At 44.0% G+C, this 24,417-nt stretch overlaps 2 protein-coding genes across 2 annotated transcripts in view; both read left to right on the forward strand.

Moving 5' to 3' along the window:
- Positions 1-1,192: 1,192 nt before the first annotated feature.
- On the forward strand, positions 1,193-6,863 carry onecut1 (one cut homeobox 1). Its single transcript, XM_041941656.1, has 2 exons — positions 1,193-2,246; positions 6,574-6,863. Exons 1-2 carry the CDS (start codon positions 1,193-1,195, stop codon positions 6,861-6,863), a joined length of 1,344 nt encoding a protein of 447 aa, XP_041797590.1.
- Positions 6,864-15,078: 8,215 nt separating this feature from the next.
- fam214a (family with sequence similarity 214 member A) overlaps positions 15,079-24,417 on the forward strand; it is a 30,708-nt gene continuing 21,369 nt past the window's right edge. Inside the window, exon 1 of the mRNA XM_041942102.1 lies at positions 15,079-16,186. Within this exon, the coding sequence (XP_041798036.1) occupies positions 16,156-16,186 (31 nt within the window). The 5' untranslated portion in view covers positions 15,079-16,155. The remainder of the gene's footprint in view (positions 16,187-24,417) is intronic.

Below are 24,417 nucleotides of genomic sequence, written 5' to 3' on the forward strand. Positions count from 1 at the left end.
CACGCAGAGGGCTGGGCTTGGTTCGTTAAGCCTAATGGCTGAACAATAGACACATCTGCTCATCTTATTCTGTCAAAAAAGAAGGTACTGCAGTCTTCCTCGTTTGGTTAAACCGCCACATATTTGGCAGGGCGGGGGGCTGGGGGGTGCAGCTGAAGCCTAATGATGACAGAATGGATCTATGTGGTGTACATGTATGATCTGACTTCAGTGGCAGCCCTTCAGCGGCTAATTAAATCATCACGCTTTGTTCTAATCCCTGAAGCCTCTTTCTCTATTTTCCTGAGAAGAACTGAGCGTGTTTCCGTAAGGGGTTTTGAGGTTTTGAATCCCAGACCTCACTAGTTAAAAATCAACTCCAAATGAACCCGGAAGTTTACTTCATTTGCAGCTAATAATTTAAGGAGGACTGAAGGTAAAGCCCCATTACGGCCCTAATGAATTTAACATTTTGTAAATAACAACTGGCAAATAAACATTCGGCGCGGTGTCCAGTCCATTTCCACTGGTCGATTCCGAGAGGATTTTATTAGAGATCCGTCTGTTTCCGTTTTTAACATTTCAGTGAAGGCTTAAGGCTGCTGAATATGGCTTATTGAGGAGAACAGCTTTTAGCAGGTGGTTTGATACCTCCCTTCCTTAATAAGGTAGCTGACGTCAGAGCAATGGGGCGGTGTGCGTGTGTGTGTGAGAGTGTGTGTGTGTGTGTGAGAGAGAGAGAGAGAGAGAGAGAGAGAGAGAGAGAGAGAGTACGGGAGGAGATGAGCGCTTACATTGCGCATGTGCAGACAGTGATCTGCGCTGCGGTGGAAGAGGGGCTGGAGACACACAACTAGAGAGATGGCGCGGCACCCGACCGGAGCGCAAGGACAGCTGGTTGGCGGTGGGGGGGCTTGAATCAGAAAGAGAAGCAGAAAATAAAAATAAAAAAATAAAAAATATCAAGAAAAAAAGGATTCGGAAAAGGAGTTCCCATTCTGCAAAAAAAAAAAAAAAAAAAGCGTCAGAGGTAGGAGAAAAAATTCAAATAGGTGAATATAAGGACAGAGAGGAGGCAATTAGCAAAGGAGGCTGCTCCAAGAGGGGAAATAGCAACAAAAGCCAATTGAACTTTACTGGACGTGTGGACTTCTGGACATCAGCTAACTGCGGTAGGTCAGATAGATGGTTTGTCCACAGCGCTGCCCGGATCATGAACGCACAGCTGTCGATGGAGAATATTGGCGACCTGCACGGAGTGAGCCATGAGTCCGTGGCCGGTCACGGAGAGCTGCTTAGTGGCCACAGTCCACATTCCCGTCCGACCCCCCGGGGTCTGAGCCACCGCGCTATGGGCATGGCGACCCTGCTGGACAGCGGAGACTATCACCCCAGCCACCCCGGACACCTGCATCCAGCCATCAGCATGTGTGAAGCCCCCCCTGGCATGAGTGCAAGCAGCACTTACACCACCCTAACTCCGTTGCAGCCCTTACCCCCCATCTCCACCGTGTCCGAAAAGTTTCCTCCCCATCATCACCACCACCACCACCATCCCCATCATCCTCACCCTCATCCACACCAGAGGATCCCCGGAAATGTCAGCGGCAGTTTCACGTTGATGCGAGAGGACCGAAGTCTGGCGCCTATGAACAGTCTGTATCCCGCATATCATCACAAGGATCCCTGCATGGGCCAGAGCCTCTCCCCGTTGTCTGGTTCCGGTCTGGCCAGCATACACACGACCCAGGCCGGCATCCCTCCTTACGCTCATCCCGGTGCCGCCATGCCTGGTGAGAAGATGCTCACCCCCAGCGGGTTCGAGGCTCACCACCCGGCCATGCTCGGCAGACACACGGAGCAGCACATGAGCTCCTCGGCGGGCATGGTACAAATCAACGGCCTCCACCACCACCCGCACGCCCACCTAGGCGCGCAGGGGCACGGCCAGGGGCTGGGGAACAGCCGGGAGCAGGCCTCCGGGCCCGGGCAGCAAGGGGGCGGCGGTGGTGTTTCTGGGGGACAGATGGAGGAGGTGAATACCAAAGAGGTGGCGCAGAGGATCACCACGGAGCTGAAGCGCTACAGCATCCCTCAGGCCATCTTTGCCCAGCGGGTCCTGTGCAGGTCCCAGGGAACCCTGTCCGACCTGCTGAGGAACCCCAAACCCTGGTCCAAGCTCAAGTCCGGCAGAGAGACCTTCCGCCGCATGTGGAAATGGCTGCAGGAGCCTGAGTTCCAGCGCATGAGTGCGCTCAGGCTCGCAGGTGAGCGAAGCCTCGGTAAAGCCCCCTTTTTGTTTTCATCCTCTGATTGTGTTCCTGAGAAAAACAGACGCCCAGACTAGACCATTAGCCCCGAATGCTACCTTATACTTAGCAATGGGTCAAGTGGGTGGGAAACCAAAACTGATTTGGTAGTTTTTATTATGAGAGAGAAAAAAAGATATCCCAACAGTCTGAGTGTAAATCAAGAATCACATCAGGGAAGCATTCAGGACAAATGTTCCCTCTGGGCTGATAGGTCTTTATCAGAATAACATAATAACATCATGTCTCCAGAAATTAAACCTGCCTGAGGCTTTGATGAACTGACGACCCTGGTTTCTTTAGATATGGCTTCCAAATGAAAGATTCATGCCTGCTGGGGCGTCAAATCCAGCATCATACAGTGTGTTCAACAACATGTGAAGCCGCTGAAGTTGAAAAGTGCCTCATCAAGCTGATGCCCAAACAAGCGGCCTGATATCAATACGCATCCCTTTTCGGTCTCCACGCTGATTTTGGGCTTGTGTGAGACAAGCGCCCATGTCGTTTTACCTCAAAATATCGACCGCTGGACTGCAATCGTAAGCTGATCCTTCGCCCAGAAATCGTTAGGAATGTGTTTATTTTGGTGTAGATGCAACTGATCAGCCTTTTTGGTGTTGCCCTTGGTGTAAACAGAGAGAGGGAAAAGTGTGCGTTCACGTGTTCTCGAGAGTCTGTGATAGACTGAATTTGAATATCAAGTAAAGCTGAAGTCATGCATTATTTAGTCGGTGAAACGGGCTTTGTCTCTCACTTCGGTCAAATTAAAGGACTTAACTTCAGAATAGAACAGACTCAGGAGTACGTTTATGTTTTGGACCTAAACTAACAATGCCTTGACTAAGGTTTCTCTAATTAACTGATAGACCTCTGTATTAATTTGTCCCTGAGGTACGCACGAGTCAATTAGGGCGCACAATGAGGCCCAAATCGCACGTGCGCGTTCACAGACACCCAGTGGGTTTTTGAAGCGTTTATAGGCCCGATCAATGACCTACAAATGGGCTTTTTGGCTTTTTGAAAAGTGAGGCCGCGACCACTTATAGTGGAAAGTGCGCGTTTGTCTACGTGTGTGCGTGCATGCTTGCGAGTGCACGAAAGTGTAATCACAATAGATTATTTTTTCAGTTTTCCCATCTACTGCTGCTGCTACACACGCACGCGCACGCGTGTGTGTTTTGGTGCGGGTTTGTTGTTTGAAGATGAGATTTTATCATTTACTTTTACTAATGAGTTTTAAAAAAATCTCATTTAACTAGAAAGATGGTTTGGAATCCGATCATCGTTTGATCATTAGTGTGATCTGCCTATAATTAAAATAAACTGGAATCAGATCAGTGGCCTATTGATTATTATTGTTTGCTGTTTAAAGGATGAGGAATTCATACTGGCAATACTGGGAAAATAAATGCGTCAGGCCTTCTTTAGTCATTTTTCCTATTCACCTTTTCTTGGGCTTGTCATGTCCTGACTCGTTTTATCTGAACTTTTTGGAAGAAAAAAAATCATAAAGAGCAAAAAATATGAAATTAAATATTTGTGTTTGAAAAGCGCCCCAAAAAGAGAGGTTTGGAGATGGGATGATTTCACAGTTTAAAACTAAATTAATTTATAGAGAATAGGCCGAGTGCCACGTTATCGATCCGTTCGTTCCTTGGTGAACTGGATATGTGATCGTGTGCTGAACTAGATGTGATATAGGCTACTTATTGATTTCAGGCTTCTGAAATTAATCTCGGGCCTTTTCTCCGTTTTTCCCACGTATTCAATAACTCATCTGAATTCGCTTGAATAGAATGGAAACGGTTTGGAGGCAGGCAGCTGTGTTTTAGGACGGGACAGAATTAATGAGTTCAGAAATGAGACATCAAATTAGCCTTAACATCGGCTGTAATTGCACAAACAGTGTTCAGTAAGTTATGTGTTGTTTGTTTTTTCTGGTGGTTTCGGAATTGTAAGTGAAAATCAGCAGCTGACAGTAAATGAAGATACATCATGTCCTGGCCAGGATAGTCACAGAGCCGGTTTTGCAGTTGGATACTGGCAGCATTTTGCGCTCAGAGGTCTGTTTGTTGTTCTCTGTGAGATTATGAAACGCAGGACTATCGTCACACCGTGTCAGTGGGCCCACTGTGTGCAGCCTGTTCGAGTGTGTGGAGTTATCTCTGTGTTTGTAATGATTAGCCGGGAGCAGCAGCAGTGTGTGTGTGTGTGTGTGTGTGTGATTAGCGTGATAACGAGGTCGTTGTTGTGTCCCCTGGCCCTGGGAAAGCTGCCTCTTTGCCCGGGCCTCCTGCGCCGGGGCCGGGCCGCTCTGTGGTGGCTCCTGCTGTCTGAGTGGCCTTCACTCCGGCTGATTTATAGCAGCCCTTGCACGCGGAGCTCCGACTCTCTGTTAATATTTACCAGTGCTGGAGACACCGGGCTGCTCCCACTCACTATTGTACTCCAGTTTATGGTCATGCGTATAGGTCGCTGCACTGTACTTTACCACCACACATACACACGCACACACACACACACACACACACATGGAGAAAGAGAGGCTGTTCTGAAATGAGGTTACGAGGTGGGGGCGGCTAAATCAGTTTGATTTAATAATTCTATTTTTTTTTTTATCTCTCCTTACTGCTTCTTTACTATTTGGAAGGCAACACAAAATATGATAATAAACAACACAAATATTTAAACGCACTATTAACGACATTCAGATTGCTCCAATAATATAGAATTAGTCAGTTTTGTAGTGCAGAGAAATGTTTGAAATGATCCTTTCTGCCGCATCTTTCCATATTTGGCTCGAAATTGTCTGAAGCTCCTGGCTTTATTGAATTGATCTTCTTCCCACTTCACTGTGTTTTGAGGATTCCTGTAATGCAATTTTTACTCGCATGGTGCATTTCGCTAAATTAATCAGCACATGTTTAGGGATTGTTTCATGGACACAGTATGCTGTTCATTAATTTCCCCGTTGAGTCCACGTTGGGCCTTCCTCCAGCAGCCCACGTCTGCCCCCTCCTGGTCCCTGCTCACCGGTGAGCCACAATTAAGATGCCTGTAAGCCACCAGGGTTTAAAGGAGAAAAAAAAACGATATGAAACGAGATCAGCTGAAGGGAGGTTTGATTTGCTTTCAAAAGGATTCGTCTTTCCAATATTAGATGATCTGAAGTTCATTTTTCCAGAGCTGTAGTAGAGCCTATATTGCGGCGTGTTGTTGTTTTCAGCACCGCGGACAGCGCTCATTGTTCCCCGGCTGGCAGGTTTCCTGTCCGCCTGCTCAACAGCAGGACGAGCGGTGCTCCTGCTCTGGTCCGTGGACCAACAGGGGACCATGGGGCTCCACTGGAGCTTCATGGGGTCCCTGACAACATGCGGAAGAGTTTCATTCCCATGCACCCTCGCGGTTTGCCCAGTGTCTCAGTGTTTGGAACAAAAGTAACACAGCTTCCAGCCTGCAGACTGTGACATGATTCTGTACAAAGTTACATCAGACAGACTAAATGTCTTATTTACATTTGTAGTCACAATGATAAATGTGGCTTTTACTCTTCATACTGTGATATGAAGCAATGCAGTGTATGTACTGAAATATACTAACTTTTAGGTTAACACAAGTTAAACCACAGGGGAGGACCTCTCATTCAAATCAATGGATGCCATTTCTGAGTGTTAGAGATGTTTAAGACATTTAAATGTTAAAATGCTTGTTTCCAGTTTGGTTGCTATGCACGAGTTACAGGACAAAATTACCTTTTTCAAAGCAAGAGTGGTATCAGTCAAACACTATGCGTACTGCTGATATTTCTGGAAGATTGTGAAATTACTATTTTGTGGTCTTTGTTTATGGAATATTACTTGATGTAATCATCATACTATCAATATAAATTGAAGTGCTGTGGTCTCAAAAGTTAAGAAAAATCTTGATATCATAATCTCTGAAAATATGAATTGGTTTTGGACCTGCATTTGTGCACCAAAACAAATCATATTAGAGTTTGTTTTGGTCGAAATGGATTAGAAAATATCAGATATTGGTATTGGCTTTAAATAATCATATCTGTGGCAGTAAGCAGACTTCTACGCTAAGCTACTATGAAGGAGAGTGAGAGATATTTCTTGGGTCAGGCCATGGATTTATTCACAGCTTCCACTCTTTTTTTTCAATCCAAGGTCGATGTGTGATGGAGAGAAGATTCTCATACCAGTTTTCTGGAATAAACCAAGTACAGTCCACCATCTCTCACACACACTCTCTCTCTCTTTCTGTCTGTCTCCCGCCACAGCATGTAAGCGTAAGGAACAAGACCACGGCAGGAGCGAGCGCGGCAACATGACCAAGAAGCCAAGGCTGGTGTTCACAGATGTGCAGCGGCGGACGCTCCACGCCATCTTTAAGGAGAACAAGCGTCCATCCAAAGAGCTGCAGGTCACCATCGCCCAGCAGCTGGGCCTCGAGCTGGCCACAGTCAGCAACTTCTTTATGAACGCACGCCGCCGGAGCCTCGATAAGTGGGTGGACGACGGCTCCGGTCACTCAGTCAACTCTGGCCCCAACGCCTGCACCAAAGCCTGAAGACGGACTGATTTGACCAACTCATGGACTGACTCAACCTCGGTGGAAAAGCTTTAAAACTTATGAGAAACAAAGAGAAACTAAAAAAGACCTTGAAGCAACGTTTTGCCCTTAAACCTGTACTATATTGATATTTATAGTATCCAAAGATGAAAAAACAAACCAAAGACTTCTTCTTTGACCTGCTTTGAAATGTTTGTTTCAGCAACACGTTTATGTGTAACATACTGCAAAAAGACTATAGTTTTACCCCCTCCCCCTCACACACACACCCACTGTCACTGGTCTATAGCTTTACTACACCCCCCGCACCTCCCCACTCGGTATCAATCTATCATTCGCCATCCTTATCTTTAATCTGATTGGTTGGTTTTAATGATGGGTCCCTAAATGGAGGTTTAATCAGCCTATTGGCAGTCTGATCTGCAGCTGTCCACACCTTTGAAAAGCAGCCAGAATGTGGAGCTCCGGTGGGATTGGCCAATCAACTTTAAAGACAAAGAAAAAAAAAATCCTACAGGAGCAACTGGACTGTGTGCAACCTGGTTTGGATCGGTGGCGGTGGACTGTCTGTCTCTCCAGTTGTCTGTCTTTCTATCAAGCATTCCAGGCAGACGGGGAAATGCCCACATGTAGACTGCTAACCCAGAACCAAAATCCCAACCCTTACACCAAACCAGAAACCCCTAACCTCAACCCACATGGTAGTGCTTTCTTCCAACATGCTGAAACGTTGAATAATTTAAACAAGAGAAACCAAAGCCTTCTACACCCTGAAGCCTCTCATGCAGCTTAGAAATAAAACTACTTAAGAACCTGCTACGAAGTAATTTGACCAAAGAGTATATTTTGTAGTTGATAATCTTAAAGAGTATTTTTACCTCATTTCCTCCCTTACTTCCTGAGACTGACTGTTAGGAGCCACAAAGACGAGAATGTTGCTGCTTATGGTGCAAACAACATTTTGAGTCACCCTTAAATATATGCTCTGTGCAAATGGAAATATTATATGACACAACTCTGAAAATGATCTATTGACATTTGCCTCATAGATGCCTTCTTGAATCAAACCAAATATTCCAGTTATATCTTTACGAACGGTCTACGTGAATGTTCCTGTAAATCATCGTGAATATGAATCACCTCCTGTAAGTCTGTTCAGCTAATGCCTACAGATTTAGCTCACATGTTCAAATACCAGCAGCTGGCAAACAAAGACGAATCCGTTCAGTAGTGTGTTTTCCCTGCAAAGGGATGCTCTAAGTGTGGTCTCGACACTGTGAGGCAGACAGGCAGCTTCTGACGGGGGTGTTTTGAGGACAAACTGTGTCACCACTCTAATATTAAGTATTCGGCGCCGCTCCGTCATCCCTGTGTGCTTCATACGTAGGCCTATTTGCTTTTACTCTGCTCATCAAAGATGTTGGGCGGAGGGGATGATACCAATGATCAAATCACTTTCAGGCGCTTACACAGCAATGTCAGCTCGTCACCTGAATACGAAAGCAGCCCACCCTGCCTGCTGCCCTCCCCCGCCCAAACCCCCACCTCCCCACCCATCCCACCTCCACTCTCCTGGTAAGCTATGCATTTCAGCACTAGGAGGAAAGCACTACACAGGGCTGGCCCAGGGCAGCGCATCATTAAATATATTGAGCTGGCCCCTTGCCGTCATCCTCCTCATGGCCAGGGTTAGCAGCTCTACATTCATCAGAACAAGCGCTGACGGAGAGGCGGGAGAGAGAGAGAGCTGCTTCTTCGTCTCCGAACGAAAAACAAAAAACAAAAAGACGACAAGAAACAAAAATGTGTCAAGACCTGCTGATGTTTTATAGTGTGAACCAAAGATGCTACCTCACTCAAGTTCCATACGTGATTTCTATCACTTTGATGATACCAAAGATAACCAAAGATTTTTTCTCATTGCACGGCCTCTATGAGTGGTGTTAAAAGATGTTGTGTCTCCCCTCCCCCATCTCCTCTCTCTGTCTCTCTCTCTCTTCCTCTCTTCTCCCCTTTCTTTCTCCCCCTCCCACCTGCACTCAACCCATGCAACCCCTGCTATGCGTGCTCTTGCTTCATCTGTGCTCTGATTACAGCTCCATAGGTAGTCATGCTGATGTAGCTATAGGCAGATATGCTGATCTAGCCATAGATACACACAAGCGGCCACGCAGGTGCCTGCGGGGGTACTGGGAACTCGAGCAATGTGATCAGGCTTTCGTTGTGCTTCATAGCGATACCAAAGGATTCATTTCTACCACTGTAAAGGCAGAAACGTCAGGCAGAAATGTAAAAGCTGACACTATGGCAATATGAAAAATGAAAGTTTTAGTTTGGTTCATGATTAAGTTCAACATAATCTACGTGAATTCGATGGAGTACCCCACCAGGCTGTCTTTTTTCCGACTTGGCCCTGCCTCTTAGTGTGTATCTATAGGTTGATGGTATTGATCCACCAAATAGGTCAGACATCTTTACACGACAATAGGCAGACAAGCTGACGTAGCCATGGGCAGAATTGTTGACTCAACTATAGGCAGACATGTTCCTGAAAGTAGAAGCAGACGTGTTGCAATCTTTCTAAAACTCCCAGGACGAGTGCCTTGCTTGAACCAAAGTGTTAAACCGCTGTTGACCTCTCACCTTTGACTCTGTGAATACCTCAGCCTGTAGAAGGGCCACTACTGAAGAAACAAGGAAAAGGTTTTTGTTTGTTTTTTAATCACACCGTGGTGCTTTCGCCAGCGCAACCATGCAATGAAAACATACCAAAGGAATTTCTGTTGTCCACTTCTACAGATTAAACCAAAGGTCTTTGTTTCTCCCCCGCCCTGCCCCCTCTTACCCCTCCATCCCTCTTTCCCCCAACCTTCCTTGTCTCTCTGCTGTGTGTAGGAAGGTCCAGCACTCTGGCCGTGCATGTCTTTAACAATGTCTCTGAATACCTCATAGTAATAATTCCTTTGAGTTCTGCATTGAGACGTCTATCTGTGAGTAAGGCGGAACTCCACTCGTGTGGTTACTGTTATTGTTACTTCAAAAAGCTGTATGATTATCGATTTTGAAGTTGTTGTTTTTTTCGGCAGAAGTGCTCTGTTTCACGTCACGGAGGACAAGTTTCAGGGTTGATGTATGAAACTTAAGGGATGGAGGGAGAGGCGTATTTTTTATCAGACATTGGGTTATGCCAATATTATGATGGTAGACTATTGCTTTTACAGGGTAAAACCAACTGCTGTGATATTGTGTTCATATTTTCCCTTTTCTCTACTTCTGTGTTGTGATTTTAATTTAATTGCATTTTTGTAATGGTTAACCACTGCTTTAATTTATGCATTTGTAGAAACTCTAGATTTGTATATAGTAGGTTTTTGAAAAAAAAACAAACAAAAAAGACAGTTTTATGTTACAGCCTTATTTCCCACGCTTAGATATAACAAAGGAGTAGTTTGTATTCTTCTTCAGCTAAATCCTAGCCGGCATTTCAATGTGTGTTTTAAACACTGCCAGAAACCCAGACAGTTGATTTGCCAATGCAGACAAAGTTATACAGGAGCTACTTTGTTGAACAGCTGGCAAAAAGCAGTGTGTACGTGTGTGTGTTTTTCTATTCTTTTGACTTTTTAAAAACAGTTATTTTATGGGTATTACTGCACATCCAAAGATTTTTAAAACAAACCAAAAATTGGAAAAAAAAAATATGTATAATGTTGAAAAGCACTGGCATTTGTGAGGTAGACTTGTTGAGTTTTGATTTGCCATTCGCACGGGTATAGAATGTAGAAGGCGTAGGGCTATGTAGACAAGCTTACTCTACCATGTGGGGAATCTCCTGTTCAATGTACAATCTGAAGCATTTGAAACGAGGGCTGCAAGTCCCGCTCACTTTGCTGTCTCATGCACAGAGTGAGGTGGAGTGGTGGCTGGGCAGCCGGTCTGCCAGGGGCTGTGCCGCGGAGCTGGGTCTGTTTTTATTGCCGTGGCACTGCCGCCTCACTCCACCTAGTATCTGTTCTTTTGGTACGTACTCGTGTAATGACTATGAGCAAAGTCTAATAAAACTGCAAAGAACCTTACCAAGGAATCAGTGTGTGAGTGTGTGTGGGAGCGATCACATGGGTTGCTCTTTTCTTTTCCTGTGAGTGTGTGTGTGTGCAACTCAAATCCTACTGCTGAGGTATGTGAGTTTGTGTGTGTGTGTGTGTGTGTGCTCATTTACCTGGATTTCTTTACTGTGTGTTGGTCCATTGTTAAAATGTGCGTGTACTGCTGGTGTGTCCGCATGTGTGTGGCCGACTGGTGCGTATCACAACAGTAAGTGTGACTCCCCCTGGTTGTCAGAGGCCTCACTGTGTACTGCATCCTCTCTGTCATGCAGACAGCACAGTACCTCCAAGGACTGAAGGTCATCACCAACATGTCCACGACAGATCTCATCAGCATGTCCTGCAGTCACATTGTCACACAGTGGAGAATGTTAGTGTTTCAGCAAAGTACAGCTGCATAACAGTTACAAAGGCCTGTATTAAAGAGGGAATGGATGATGCAGTGTGGATCTATTTTCTCCCCGTTTTCACATTTTCTGTTATTTTGTCCATAAGGAGTTCCCATATGATTGGTAGCTTGGCTACAAGTCTCATAATAATACTGCGGCGCCTAAGACAATCATCTGGATCTCTTAACGCTGGGGAACTAGTTTCTCACCCGCAGAGGGGTGTCCTCCAGCTATTCATATACAAAGATGCTTGAAGGGTTTTGATAAACAAGCATATTTGTTGTCATAGACATTTAGGAATAGATTACAGTACAGTAGTTCATCTTGCACTTGCATTTCACAATGAAATCTCATTGCGCTCGTAAGCCTTGTGCTCTTGTCAACCTTGATCTCTTTCTTTTGACCTCCTGCTCAACTCACGATGCTTCTTCAGTTATCAGTATGACTGTGTGTGTGCATGCTTGTGTGTGTGCGCACGAGTGCCTGCGCGTGAGCGTGCGTGTGCGTGCCAGAGAGGCAATGCTGTCGGTGTTACTCTCAGATGTATAACTCCATGTCTCATGACTTGATTTGTCATTGCTGTTTCCCAGGCTTTGCTACTGCTTTCTCAGTGCCGTGCAATATCATCTGTTGTGATTGCTAAGCAAATGAAAAAAAAAAGAAAGAAAATTGAGAGGCAAGTGATGATGTCATCCAGCTTTTTTCAGTGTTCAAATGTTTCAACATTTCTGTAGTCACAAAAAGTAGAAAATAAATGGTTGGTATTTCCAGCTTCTGAATCCTGTCTCTTGTTATTATTATTTTACTTTTGGTGCGTGTGTGTGTGTGTGTGTTTTGTCTTTTTTCCCTCAGACAGGCAAATTGAATCAATAAAACATCAAATCAGATAAGGAAGCAGAGGACAAGCAGGTGTATGAGTCTGTCTTGGATGGGAACCTGAATGACAAGTAGCTTCAGATGATCAGTGGATAGTTTTTGTTTCATACGCTGTCAGGGTTGGAAGCCCTGGGGGGCGCCTATCTTCAAAATATATGCACCTGTGCTCCTGTAACAATAATGAATCAATGTATTATATGTTTTACATGTTTTTACTTGTAAAAGTTATATATACAATGAAGAATTAAAAACATCAGAATTGTTTAGAGGTCATCAGTCTTAACTTTAAAAGAAAATGTGGGCAGGGAGGTTTATTTAATACAAATGGTAAATTGCTAATGTTGGAAATGCAATTTTGCAATGAACCACAGGCCCACAACAAAGGTGAAATTCTTCAAAATACGGCTCAACCAAAAACAATAATGCTTGTGTTTGTACATTTACCATTCTATTTCCTTTAAAGCTCTGATGTTGCTGAAAATAGCCTGAAAATAGAATTCCAAAGGCCAGAAAAGCAATGTAATGTGGTCCTTTAAATAATCCAAAAATCAGCAAAGTCACCTGGATCATGCCCTAATATAGTTTATCTTCAGTTACACTGAATCTCACATAAATTTTTCACCTCAGGCGCACTCTTATTTGCACAACATTTGTCTGGAGTTTTAGCCCTTCCTCTGCTCTCTTTTTACTTGATGCATTATTTGTAACCTGCCACTAGATGGAGCTGTGACATTTTTCCAAAGACAAGAACTTCTTTCAATCATTACATACCCATACAGACAATTCTCCATACACTGCAAATCAGAGTGTCAATACTTTAAATGATGTTTGGTTCACTTACACTGTGCACTATGGATTCAGATAATAAATTCTAATAAATTAGATTTTCATGAATGCAGATCTTCCTTTGAATTGGAAAATGTGCCCATATCTCTTTAAAATCAGCAGGGTGTGTCTTTGCTTTCTAGGAGTTGCTACTGTTAGCTCCAGGATTTATCTCTAAATGACATCATCACACTAAGTACAGCTCTAAATGTGTTGCAGACCTTTGCAGCTCATTATAAACCACAACTTAGAATGTCAGCTTCCCCATCACACTCACACTTAAAAATAACACAGTTCTTTGTTCCTGCAGGCTGCTGCAGGCTGCAGGTTGCTGAACTACAGCTAAAAAGGGAAAAAAAAACATCACAGTTTAAGCACCAGTGCCACTCAAAGTGAGTCAGTAATGGCAGATTCTTCCTTCATTTCAACCACAGAGGTCTGCATTCACTGTACAATATATATATTTTTTATCTTAAATAGAAAATTAAACTTAATTAAAGTAATTGTGGACCCTACATTTTCTGAGTCACTTATCTGTTATCATAAACAAAGGACAACTCAGTCAGTTTAAAATTCAATAGGCTCATAGCAGATAGTATGACAGGCACTAATTCTCTGAAAAATGCTTGGCCGTGGCCACAACAATATGCTATAGCCTCCTTCAGTAGTCTATCCAAAATATTCTAATAATACTCATCATTTATAACCAAACTCACGTCCGATGTACACAGTCTATCTGTATGGAGCAAACAGCAATAACACACAAAGTACAACTGCAGCTGCCAAACAGATTTGTGAAGCAGATTCTGGTGTCCTCATTTTGGCCTTTGCCTTTGTTCCAAGAGGTTTTAGCAAAGAAGAGATTAAAACAAAGAGCTCTCCCTCTATCCTTTTTTCATGTGTACCAAAATCAAATCTCCTCCTAAATGATCGTCAGGCGTAATTGATATTCGGGTTTTTGTTGTCGTTTGATGTCGTACTGTATCTGGCACTGCTTTGCCATGACATCCACTTGGTCTTGAGAACAGGTCTCCTGTCCAGTTATTGCAGCAATGCATATTTTTTATATATAGTCGCTTGTATAATATGTACATATATATAGTCAACTTTTATTTTGTATTTTGTTTTTGAATTTCTCTATCTCCGTTGCTATTTTTCTTTCCAACTGCTATTACATGCTGCTGTAATACCCACATTTCACCGGCTGGGGATAAATAAAGCTTTATCTCATCTCTTATCTTATCTATATAACTTATCCGGTTGGCTCTGCATTGGCTGGGATTCTTGATGCACCCAGTGGCTTAGCTTTCTGTTTAATATTACCATATTACTGAAAAATACAAGATATAATAAATTACTGAAGCTGCCTTTCAATAACAAGGAACAAATTAGGCAGTTCCTTTGTATAAAATATAGACAAGTGAAAACGTTCCTTAGTTTCAAAAATCGCAAAGACTCAAAAGTTAGCATGTAGTCTTGTGATCATTATGAAGCCATTTACCAGCAACTTGTCATTGGCTTTGAAAGTCCCTCAGCCAGCCAGGACTTAGCACTACAGCACAGCATTACCCTGCATTAACGATCTTTGTCTTCATACAAGCTAAACAAGCCAGAACAAAATGTTCACGACGGAAAAAAACGAACCCTCACGTGCGCACGTGAGCGCGCACCGAATCCCACGGACCAATCGTCTTACGCGGGCTAGCCAGTTGTTTGTTCCCTTTCCTTACTCAAATTTCCATTGCCATTAAAGTTACAGAACTGTTGGCAGATACATGCGGGTCGGGCGTTTATTACTAGATCTGTTTTCACTCGACACGGCACGTCTTCCTCACGAGTTTTAGTACCGCCGAAGAAGAGTACCGCTTCTAAACCGGCGGTTGCTATGGCTGCGAGTTCACGCGAGGCTGGCAGAGAGGGAAGTGACGACTGGGGCTGTTGTTGGGACACGTGACTGGAGCTGCACTGATCTGTTTTGACAAGCAGTGGGGAGGGAAGTGAGGAGGGGAGGCAGACTGTAAGCATCACGACGAGGAGGACTCACTGTTCCTTTCATCTGCATTTCGGCTGAATAATATTAGTATCGACCCAGTCTTGTAGTTTTAGCAGTCAAATGGCCTGTCAGCGGTAAAACAGCAGCTGCTGCTCAGCGAACGCTCGCGGAAAACGTCGCCGTGTTACCGACGCGTTCGAGCAGAGTCGTGCTATTTGTTGTTGGTTCGAAAAGTTTTAATGAGGATCGTAAAGGAAGTCAGCACAGGTGGCGTTTCTAGCGTAAAGTAACGTTAGATGGCGACGGTTCTATCGCTGTGGATGGTTATTAGAAAGTGGTCCATATACGCGTGATATCCCCGTTTGCCGTTTCGTGAGAAAAATGAAACACTGTATATGGTCTCGTCTTAGCAAATAGTAATAATAATCTATATGCATGTGCCGAGACCTTCCGTCATCTGAATCGATGTTTGTTGCTGAGCTGTGGCTACCTGCGCTACAGTGGGGGTTGGGATGTTTGGGAGGTCGTCGTCACCAGTAGACGCTTAGCCTTATAGTCACGGTAAAGTTAGTTAGTTTGGTCCGCTACCTGGCTAACACTGCTGAGTTAGCAGCCCTCCAGTCCTGCCAGGGAGCCGTTGTGAGGAGTCAACGTCAGAGGAGAGCAGACAGAAATGCATCGCGACGCAACTATGTTTCAGGTGGTGGAATTTGAGACGGACTGTAAGAGTAGTCAGCTAGCTAGTTAAATTACTGGTAGTCAGATTGGTTACTCGCTAGCAAGCAGCTTGACAACTCCATTACCTAACGGTAGCTGTTACTGGCGTTCGCTATCAGCTGTCTTTGTGTTAGCCAGTTGGACAATACAGTGCGACTCGATGGAAGCGTACAGTAGCATGCTAACAAAGCGATGCTTTGTTGTTGGATAGGGGGCAGCTGGCACCAACACACGGGTTTCACAGCTGATATTATCGCTTAGCTAATACAGCAGGTCTCAGTCACAGAGTGTTTGGGGGTGCAGAAACCGTTGTGTTGCTGTCAAGGCTGTGTGTGATTGAAGAAGAAGAGAAGACTCTGCAAGAGAGCCCTGAGGACAACCTGATGACACTGGACAAGATGAAGCCCGAGCGAGGTATGTGGGGCACCAGAGACACACAGACACACATGTGGGGTGGATTTGGCCATTAGTGTATGGGCAAGCTGTGCAGGTCCAGCTTGACTGTACCCATTCCTATGAGAGAAGAATCTGGCCAGGGAATTATGCAACAGCTGGTCAGCCCGGTCACTGGTTATGTGAATTAACATAGCCTGACCCGAGTCCACGAGGATGTGTACATACAACCCGCATTTGCTGTTCTAGTTTTGGTGCACTAAATGTTTCTTTCCCCATTTTTGGACAGCATACATCCTGCCAGATTCTTTCATGCCAAGTGCTGTTCCCTTTTCCAGGAGCTCTTGTTTTGACAGCCTCTTGCACAGGGCTGCTGCAAAATGTTCTTGACACCCACCCTGTTGTGAAAATGAGGCTCCTGCCGTATGCTCTGCAACCTGTTTACATGTCGCTGTATCTGCAGCGAGAGGTAAAACGGGGACAGAGGGGACACCCTTGTTTGTTCCAGTGTGATTATACCAGTTTTACTAGCGCTTTAATTTGTAAAGGGTATGTCAGTACCTTAATCTCTGCCCTGACACAATTAACATTAGGTATTGTATAAGGTCCTGGATTGTATAAGCCAAATGATTTTCACAGTGATTGATTGTACATGGTTGTTTGTGATCCAGGGTCACTGGTGACTTGATCTGTTGTCAACAACACAGTAGCACCATACTTGGAGGCAGTGAAGGACCTCTGTTCTCAGTCATGATGAGATTAGCTGCAGTCAATCAAGGATAGTCTGTGTGCTTGCTTGGGTTATGAAACTGCAGTCAGCCTGCTGACTGGCCAGAGTGGGATTTTCCTTAGAGCACAATATGCTGGTAATGGGACGCCACAACAAACTGTAAACATGTGCCCTATATGGGCCTAGACTTTTAACCCTAGCCTTGCCCTGCCTTGCCTGTAGGAGCCTAAGCCTTTATATAGAAGCACTGACCCAGACAGCTGTGTGGTGTGACTGGCCAGAGAAAAGGGCACACTGACTGGCACTGTACAGTGTAATTATAGCCTAATAATGCAGCACAGCATGCTGGGTCAACTGCGAAGAGCAAACAGCAACGCTGCTGCTTTATTCGGGATATTGAGATATTTACAACCAAATTCTCAAATAAGAATAGTGTGTGTGTGTGTGTGTGTGTGTGTGTGTGTGTGTGTGTGTGTGTGTGTACACCTTGTATCTGCCAAAGTGCTGTGAACTGTTGGCCTAAGGCACATTACTACAGCGAGCCTGTTCCTCACCCTTTCATGGATTGTCACCATGTCAGGTTGGCTCACTCACTGTCATGTTCTAATTATGAAAGCTTGTGCTAGTAGAAGCTGCTCCACAGCAGTAGCTCCTTGTTTGACTGGCAGGGACTGTGGGGCTATTGTTATTTGGAACATACTGTACCGTTCCTGTTGTGGAGATACCAGATTGCTTATAGTCCAGATGCCTTCCTTCTTTTGCCTCCCTCCCTGCTCACAGAGAAAGGGACTGCAGTGGGGAGAGAAGCTGTTTACTTAGTAGCCAGGACCACACAAAGGTTGCGTTGAGCACAGAGCAGGCAGTTTCACTCCTCTGGGTTTCTTTGGAGGGCCTAGTTATATTAAGTTTGAAGGGGAGATCTAAACAAGTCCATGTGCATCTAACACTAATGTCCTGCAGCAAGTCTCACAGGCTGTGACCTCCTGATCAGGTGGGTGTGAAAAGACAAGCCATGGCTTTGGCTGGGTGATGAGGTGATGAATCAGGCTGTACCCTGCAGCCCTTTGCCCCTCGCTCCAAATGCTCAAATCCAACATATTGAATCAGTAACAGTGCTGATGCTGACCCTAGTAAACAGGTCTCATATCAGGCAGATGTGACCAAACCAAATTAAGTGCTCTTTCTTTATCATGGCTGTAACAACACAATTGTATAAAGCTTCTTGAATAATACCATTAAAAACTAAAAAATCAGAGGTGGAATAGTGTATCTGGTATCAGTTGGGAACCCTGTATCAGCTAACAACCTGGGTTTGGTTATCCAAGTAGGTATCCAAAGAAAAAGTAGCATCAGTGTAGGCATTCAGAGACCTCAGCGTGTGATTAAAAACTAAGAATTTAGACGACAGATGAGCAGCATTTACTTCATGTCCATGCAACATCTCTTTGTGGCACTTTGTGAACCATGCTTTTGTTATAAAGGGAGAAGAGAAACACGTATGTTCTGCTCAGGGGCCTAACCACAGTCATCTGACCCCCTTGTTTTTCTGTGAGTTGAGCTGTGAGTCAGGATGGCGTGTGTGTGTGAGTGTATGCGGGTGTGAGGAGAGAGTGAGTGTGGCAGAGAGTACGCAACAGACTGCTCTTGCCCCTAATAAGCGCTGTACCGTTGAACCATGTGGCTCAACTGACAGCTTTTACAGGTGCCATAAAGAGCAGCAATGGAAAACTCAGGACCTGTTTCCACCAGTTAGGGAAAATGGCTTGTCGTATCAGGTTTCAAATTGTTTCAGCTGAAGTGTGGTTGAGCTGGGTTTTATTTGTATCCTTAAAGTCATAATTTTGTTTTACTGTGTTGTCTCCACATGTAGAAGGGCAAAGTTTGATTCAAAAACCACATAGGAATTGTTTACACCATAAAAATAGGCTGTTTTCGCTCAGCTGTGGTCCTCTTCGCAACCAAATCACTGAAGGGACATTACAAATAAAATAGACATTGCATTAGATGCTGTTATGAAGTAATGTGGTATTGTGGTGAAATGCATGAGCAAAGGGCTAAGAATGGTGACTGAGTGCCTCCTCTTTTATGCCCTCAACCACAGCTCTCTTTCTTTCCCCCCTTCAGACACACATTGAACAGCATACACAGAGATGACCTCAGAGCTAGTCATGTTGGAGAGACTCAGTCAGCTGGAAAGCCTCAGCACTGTGCTCCTGATCTCTGTAATGTTATTCAGAGTGTTTGTTTAGTGGTGCTTCCTGTTTGGAAGCATTAGTCCTTTAAGGAGGACTTGAATACAAGTCCACCCCCCACATAGACATGCACACAACTTACTCCACTGCCTCCCTGCCTGCCTGCCTGCCTGCCTGCCTGCCTGCTTTCTGCCATGCACTCAGCCAGATTACAGCTGCCCTCAGACGCCCCAGCCACATGCCAGTGGATCAGAGTATACACTCTCACTGACGATAGACCCAGATAACGCAGAGACATACACTGTTGTCCTGTACAACACCTGTCTAGTCCTGTGTTTTCTTTGCCTCCTCCTCGTCAGTGATTTACCCCATAGCAAGGGGCAGCTATAACAGGTGCTCCCTTCTGTTTTACTTGTCTCACACAGTTGGAGCCCATGTGTACTTTTTTCCCCTTTTCATGCTTGTGCTTGTGCACTAGGGTTGAGCAACTGTTGGAGATATATATATATATATATGTATGTGTGTGTGTGTGTGTGTGTGATAGGCTGAGTCCATCACCCGTTATTTTTTGTTTGCTTGTTTGTGTGTTTTTTGTCATTTTATTTTGCTAATTTTCTCCGAAGAACGAGTAAGGGCTGCAGTGCACAACAGACTCGGACGATGAGTAAACAAGGCAAGTAAGCAGTTCACTGAAAGATAGAAACTTGAATTCAGAAGGCATTCAGTCGTGTTTTTCTGTAGTTTGAACCAAGACAGCATTACTCTTTACTGCTTCCATCCATACTAAGCACACTTTCTGCCTTTCACAATAAAAGCTCTACATATGCATTGCGTAACTGCTTACCAGAGAGAGGGGGCAGGATATGTTTTGATTCCAAAACATATCCTGTCATTTGTTATGTCATTACGTGTATAACAATTGGAAACAAAGCAGCAGAAACAGATATTTCATTAAGACTTATTTAAAAGGTCCAGTTGTTTTTTTCTGTTTACATCGACACAATCTTACAGTAGGTATTCATTTTAGCAACTGGTTAAGGTCAACATAAGTGTTTTCAATATAACAACATTTGCTGACCCAGCTGCACTGAACATGGATATTGGACACCCCATTGTACAGCGAGATTGCCTTTCGCAATGAATACCAATACTGGGTAGGCATTCAACCATGAATTACTATCCTGGCCGCCTGAGCAATCAGCGTAAATCAATGCTGTTGTGACAGGTTGGACTGTAAGTAGCCTAGCCTAGCCTAACCGTTGCATGGGAGTGGGCACCTTGTCCTTCCAGTCCAGCAATGATCTTACATAATGCTGGAATATTTTATTTAAAACACCAGCTGTTTAACTTTTTAGATCACATCCCCATATTGTCATGTTGTGTAAAAATATAATACATTTTTTCGTATTCTGTTCAATCAAAATCCAACCAACTTTTCCTTTTTCAACCAATAATGTCATGACATCCACCCATCACTCCCAATCAGTATTTAACTTTTAGCTGCACAGAGCTTAGATTCATTAGTTAGCTAGCTAGCAACAGCATGGCACATCGGTGTGTCCTTGGGTGTTCCCCACCTCGAATCTTGTTCAGTTTCCCCAAACTACTGTGGGTACAGGCCCATTGGCTAGGATTTATTCACTTTGAGGAAAGTGGTATCTGTGACACCTCCGTATTATGTGCAAGGCATTTTACAGTTGACTGCTTCAGCAACTACGATGACTGGTTTCATTTCTCTCCCTAACAGATACTGCTGTCTCGTCAGTGTACACTATCGAGATAGCAGTAACTAACCCTCAAACCTCCTGGCTACATCTGCCTGCTTCAATAATGAGAGTAATGAGGGGCAAGTAGTCCTCTACGACTGAATGCAGGCAAGCATCCAAGTCTGAATCGCTGTAATTCTCCAGGTATGTTATGACAGGCCCAGTTTTAAACTTCAAATCAATTTCCTCACAACGTCATGTCCTACCTGTCTATTGTGTTTCACTCGGAAATACGTCATGATACAGAAGCTAGATACTCTCATAATGCTGTTTCATCTGGAAGTTATAGCCATTCTGGTCATAGTGGGCTTTATCCACAAACACAGACATAAAAACAGGTGCTCAGTAAAAATACTCCATCCAGACTGAGTGCTGGACTTGCTGAAGCTGAAAGTAGCAGCATGGGTCATTTTTCTGCTGCCAGGGTGCCACTGAGCAAGTGATGTCATTTGCTAGTGTGTTCGTCACATCCTCCCGCCCCTGTGGCTCCTCATAGCCAACCAGCAGCCAGCTCTGCAGGAACAGGAAGAGCCATCTGGACCTGGTGGTTTTCTCATGGTAGGGGTGGTGTTGGGGTGGGGACAATGTCTATCTCTTGTTCTCTCTGTGTGTTTAAGTTTCTGTGTCTTTATATCTGTCTGTCCTTGCTGTATTCAGTTTGTCTTCGGTTAAAGTCTCTTCTTCGAGGTATCTTCTGGTCTTGAAAAAGTCTGAAGTCCTAACTCTGCATGTAAACGTTTAGATTAATGCTGAAAACATAAATTAACTGGGTAGTGAAGTATCCAACCATGTTTTTTATGTAAGCAAAGTGGCCCAAACTCAATAGCTTGTAATATTGGGATTTCATCTCCATGATCTGTTAAATCACAGTGTCCTCTATAGTTCAGTCTTCCACTGTAGTATTAATCCCCGATGTGACATAAGTGGATCTAAATTCTAAATTCTGTGAGACCAGCACACCTTGCTCTGAAACGGAGACTAATAGACTAATGAAAACACAAAGACTCATGCCATGCGATGGCATGTTTAGATTATGTCTTGTCATGCTTCCACCATGTTATTTTTGGAACTGAGAGACCAAACTGACCCCCCACCCCCTTTCTTTTTTCTGTCCTCCATCCTCTGAGTCACATAATATACACTTCAGCTACTGTAACACCTCAGCACTTAACACCTCTGCCACCACTATCTGTTGATAATATCTAGACAAAAAGCATATTGACAGAAATAGAGCTAGGTTGGCTCTGTGTCTAAGCACAAAAATGAAATAGGTGATAGTCGGGCCTGACAGATTTATCAGTGTACTTATATTGATTGCTTGATAAAGACATTTTGCGGATAAATTGCTATTGGAGCACTTATTTTACATAATGCTTTGAATGAAGGAAAGATGAGGCTGTAGCATAAAGCCGGTTCATCTGCCACCTAAAATAATGTGCTTCCATTTTTGTCAACAGTGTGAGTTCACATCAGGGCCGACAGATGTACATGTGACTCGGTGTGTAACGCTGAGTGTGACTGACAATTCAACTCTGGTGTGAAGTTGGGGTTAAACCAGTCAGCAGTCTTCAGGGCTGAAATATGAATCCAACACGTAAGTGCCAAAAACTTCAGTTCTTCAAATGACCACATGAAGCTGGCTCCAAAAGTGAGTCAATCTCCATAGACCCCCATATTAAAATGCCTAAAACCTTACAACAAAAATGTTTACAGCTTGGTACAAAAAACAGTTTTAGTCTCTATAGTTAATTTCCCCTTTCATAACAACTGTACAGGGGTGAATTTTTATATAACCCATTTGTCTTAATTATATTAAGGTTTAAGGTTATGCTTAATTAGGGGCATGGCTGCTTTGAGTGACAGCTAGCAACCAGGCTTCATTTGACCTCAACGCCATCCTTGCTGCATTTCTTTACCAATTTTTGGATTAGTCAGGAGATTGGTGGGGTCAGGCGCGGCAAAGATGGCGACGGCCAGAGCCACTGTCACTGAGCTTTGCAATGGCTATTCAGAAACCTATGGATGACATCACAGAGACTGTGTCCATGTTTTATACAGTCTATTTGTTAAACTTTGCTTTCCTTTTTTATACTTCTTTCAATGCAGTATTTTGTTGAAACTAAAGATGATATAAATAAAAATAGAATGCAGTCATTTGCAAATAAACTGTTTACTGAAAATGTTTTTATAAAGTCTTGAATCTCCTGAGTCCATGTAGTAATCTCCTTTATTAGTTTATAGTTCTCGTCAGGTGTCACTGATTTTGCTACACATGGTTAATGTTAATTTGACAGAGGGTGTAGATTGACTCTGAAGAGGGTGGAATCCTCCTCAGCTTTTAAGATCTGTTACCAGACACCACACACTGTTACGTAAGCCAGCAATTTAATCAGGTTCATACACCTCACCGACGCACAACACACACATCTCATCTGTTTGCGTTCCCATGCTGACAGTGTACTGCTATGTGTTAAAGGGCTGAAAGTACCATAATAAATTATGAAGAATTTACATGTCTGATAACAGTATGGAGATAGGAAAAAGGAAAGAAAAAGTTGAGTTGAAAAATCTAAGAAATATTTTCTTTGTATTCACACTTCACACACGGTTATCACTAATACTGATTAATCAAGAGAAATCTAAAGGTGATCATTGATCTCTCACTAATGTGAAATAGTCCTTTAAAGTGATAGAATCATGGTACACATACACAAATGTTCATGCTCCCAGTCTCTGTTAACGGAGAGTACCTCAGGGGCTCATTGTGGAGGCGTTAAGCACATTGTTTATTAACAACAGTGTGAGGTTAAGTTAATTTGAGACTCATCACAACTATCCCCTTTCCTTTTCTCCATTGTCTCATCTCATCGCTCTCAGGCGGTTGAGCGAGGCAATTCCCTTATCACCCCAGCATTGCTCCATCCTCCCAACAAACCAGCTGACAGTCAGTCTATCTTGTTTAACTGGCTTAATGTTCTCTTTTTTCCCCTTTGCTCATCTGATTTTTAGTGGTTAGCTTTTGGCTTTTGATGTGCCATTAATGAATGCTGTTGTTGAATTTGAGGGTCAAAGAGCTGTAACTTTGAGTTTCACAAGACCTGACAGACATCAGTACTACGTGACCGCTACATGAAGTACAGTATATTAATGAAAGGTGAGAAGGTAAACAAAAGCTATTTGTTGGCCCTTTGTGGCAGATCAATCTTTCAGTGCAGCTTTATCGTGAATAAGGTGAGGGGTTTTTTTTTCCTAGCCACATCAAGACTTTGGCCTTGTGCTTCCTTATCCCAAGTGGTTCACTCCAGCCAGTTCCAACCACCTGGAACTGCCTGTGCCACAACTGACACACTTTTCATGTGGGCCTTGGAGATTGAGACACTGCTCGGGTTGCACAATTTGGACTCCCCTTTCTAGAAATTGGCATCGGCAGCAGAGGCGAGGTCAAAGGCCCATGCATTCATGTTGAACAGGGTGGCTCTGGTTACGGAGAGAGGCTGGCTTGTCCTACTGCCCTAGTGTCCTGTGGCTACCAGCAGTCAGCTTGCTGAAATTTAAGTTGCAATA

The sequence above is a fragment of the Chelmon rostratus genome, chromosome 1 (assembly GCF_017976325.1).
Source record: "Chelmon rostratus isolate fCheRos1 chromosome 1, fCheRos1.pri, whole genome shotgun sequence".
Lineage (NCBI taxonomy): Eukaryota > Metazoa > Chordata > Actinopteri > Chaetodontiformes > Chaetodontidae > Chelmon > Chelmon rostratus.

Coding starts and splice junctions, on each gene's coding strand:
- onecut1 (XM_041941656.1), top strand. CDS start 1,193: ATGAACGCACAGCTGTCGATGGAGAATATTGGCGACCTGCACGGAGTG. Junction 2,247..6,573: donor GAGTGCGCTCAGGCTCGCAG/GTGAGCGAAGCC, acceptor CTCCCGCCACAG/CATGTAAGCGTAAGGAACAA.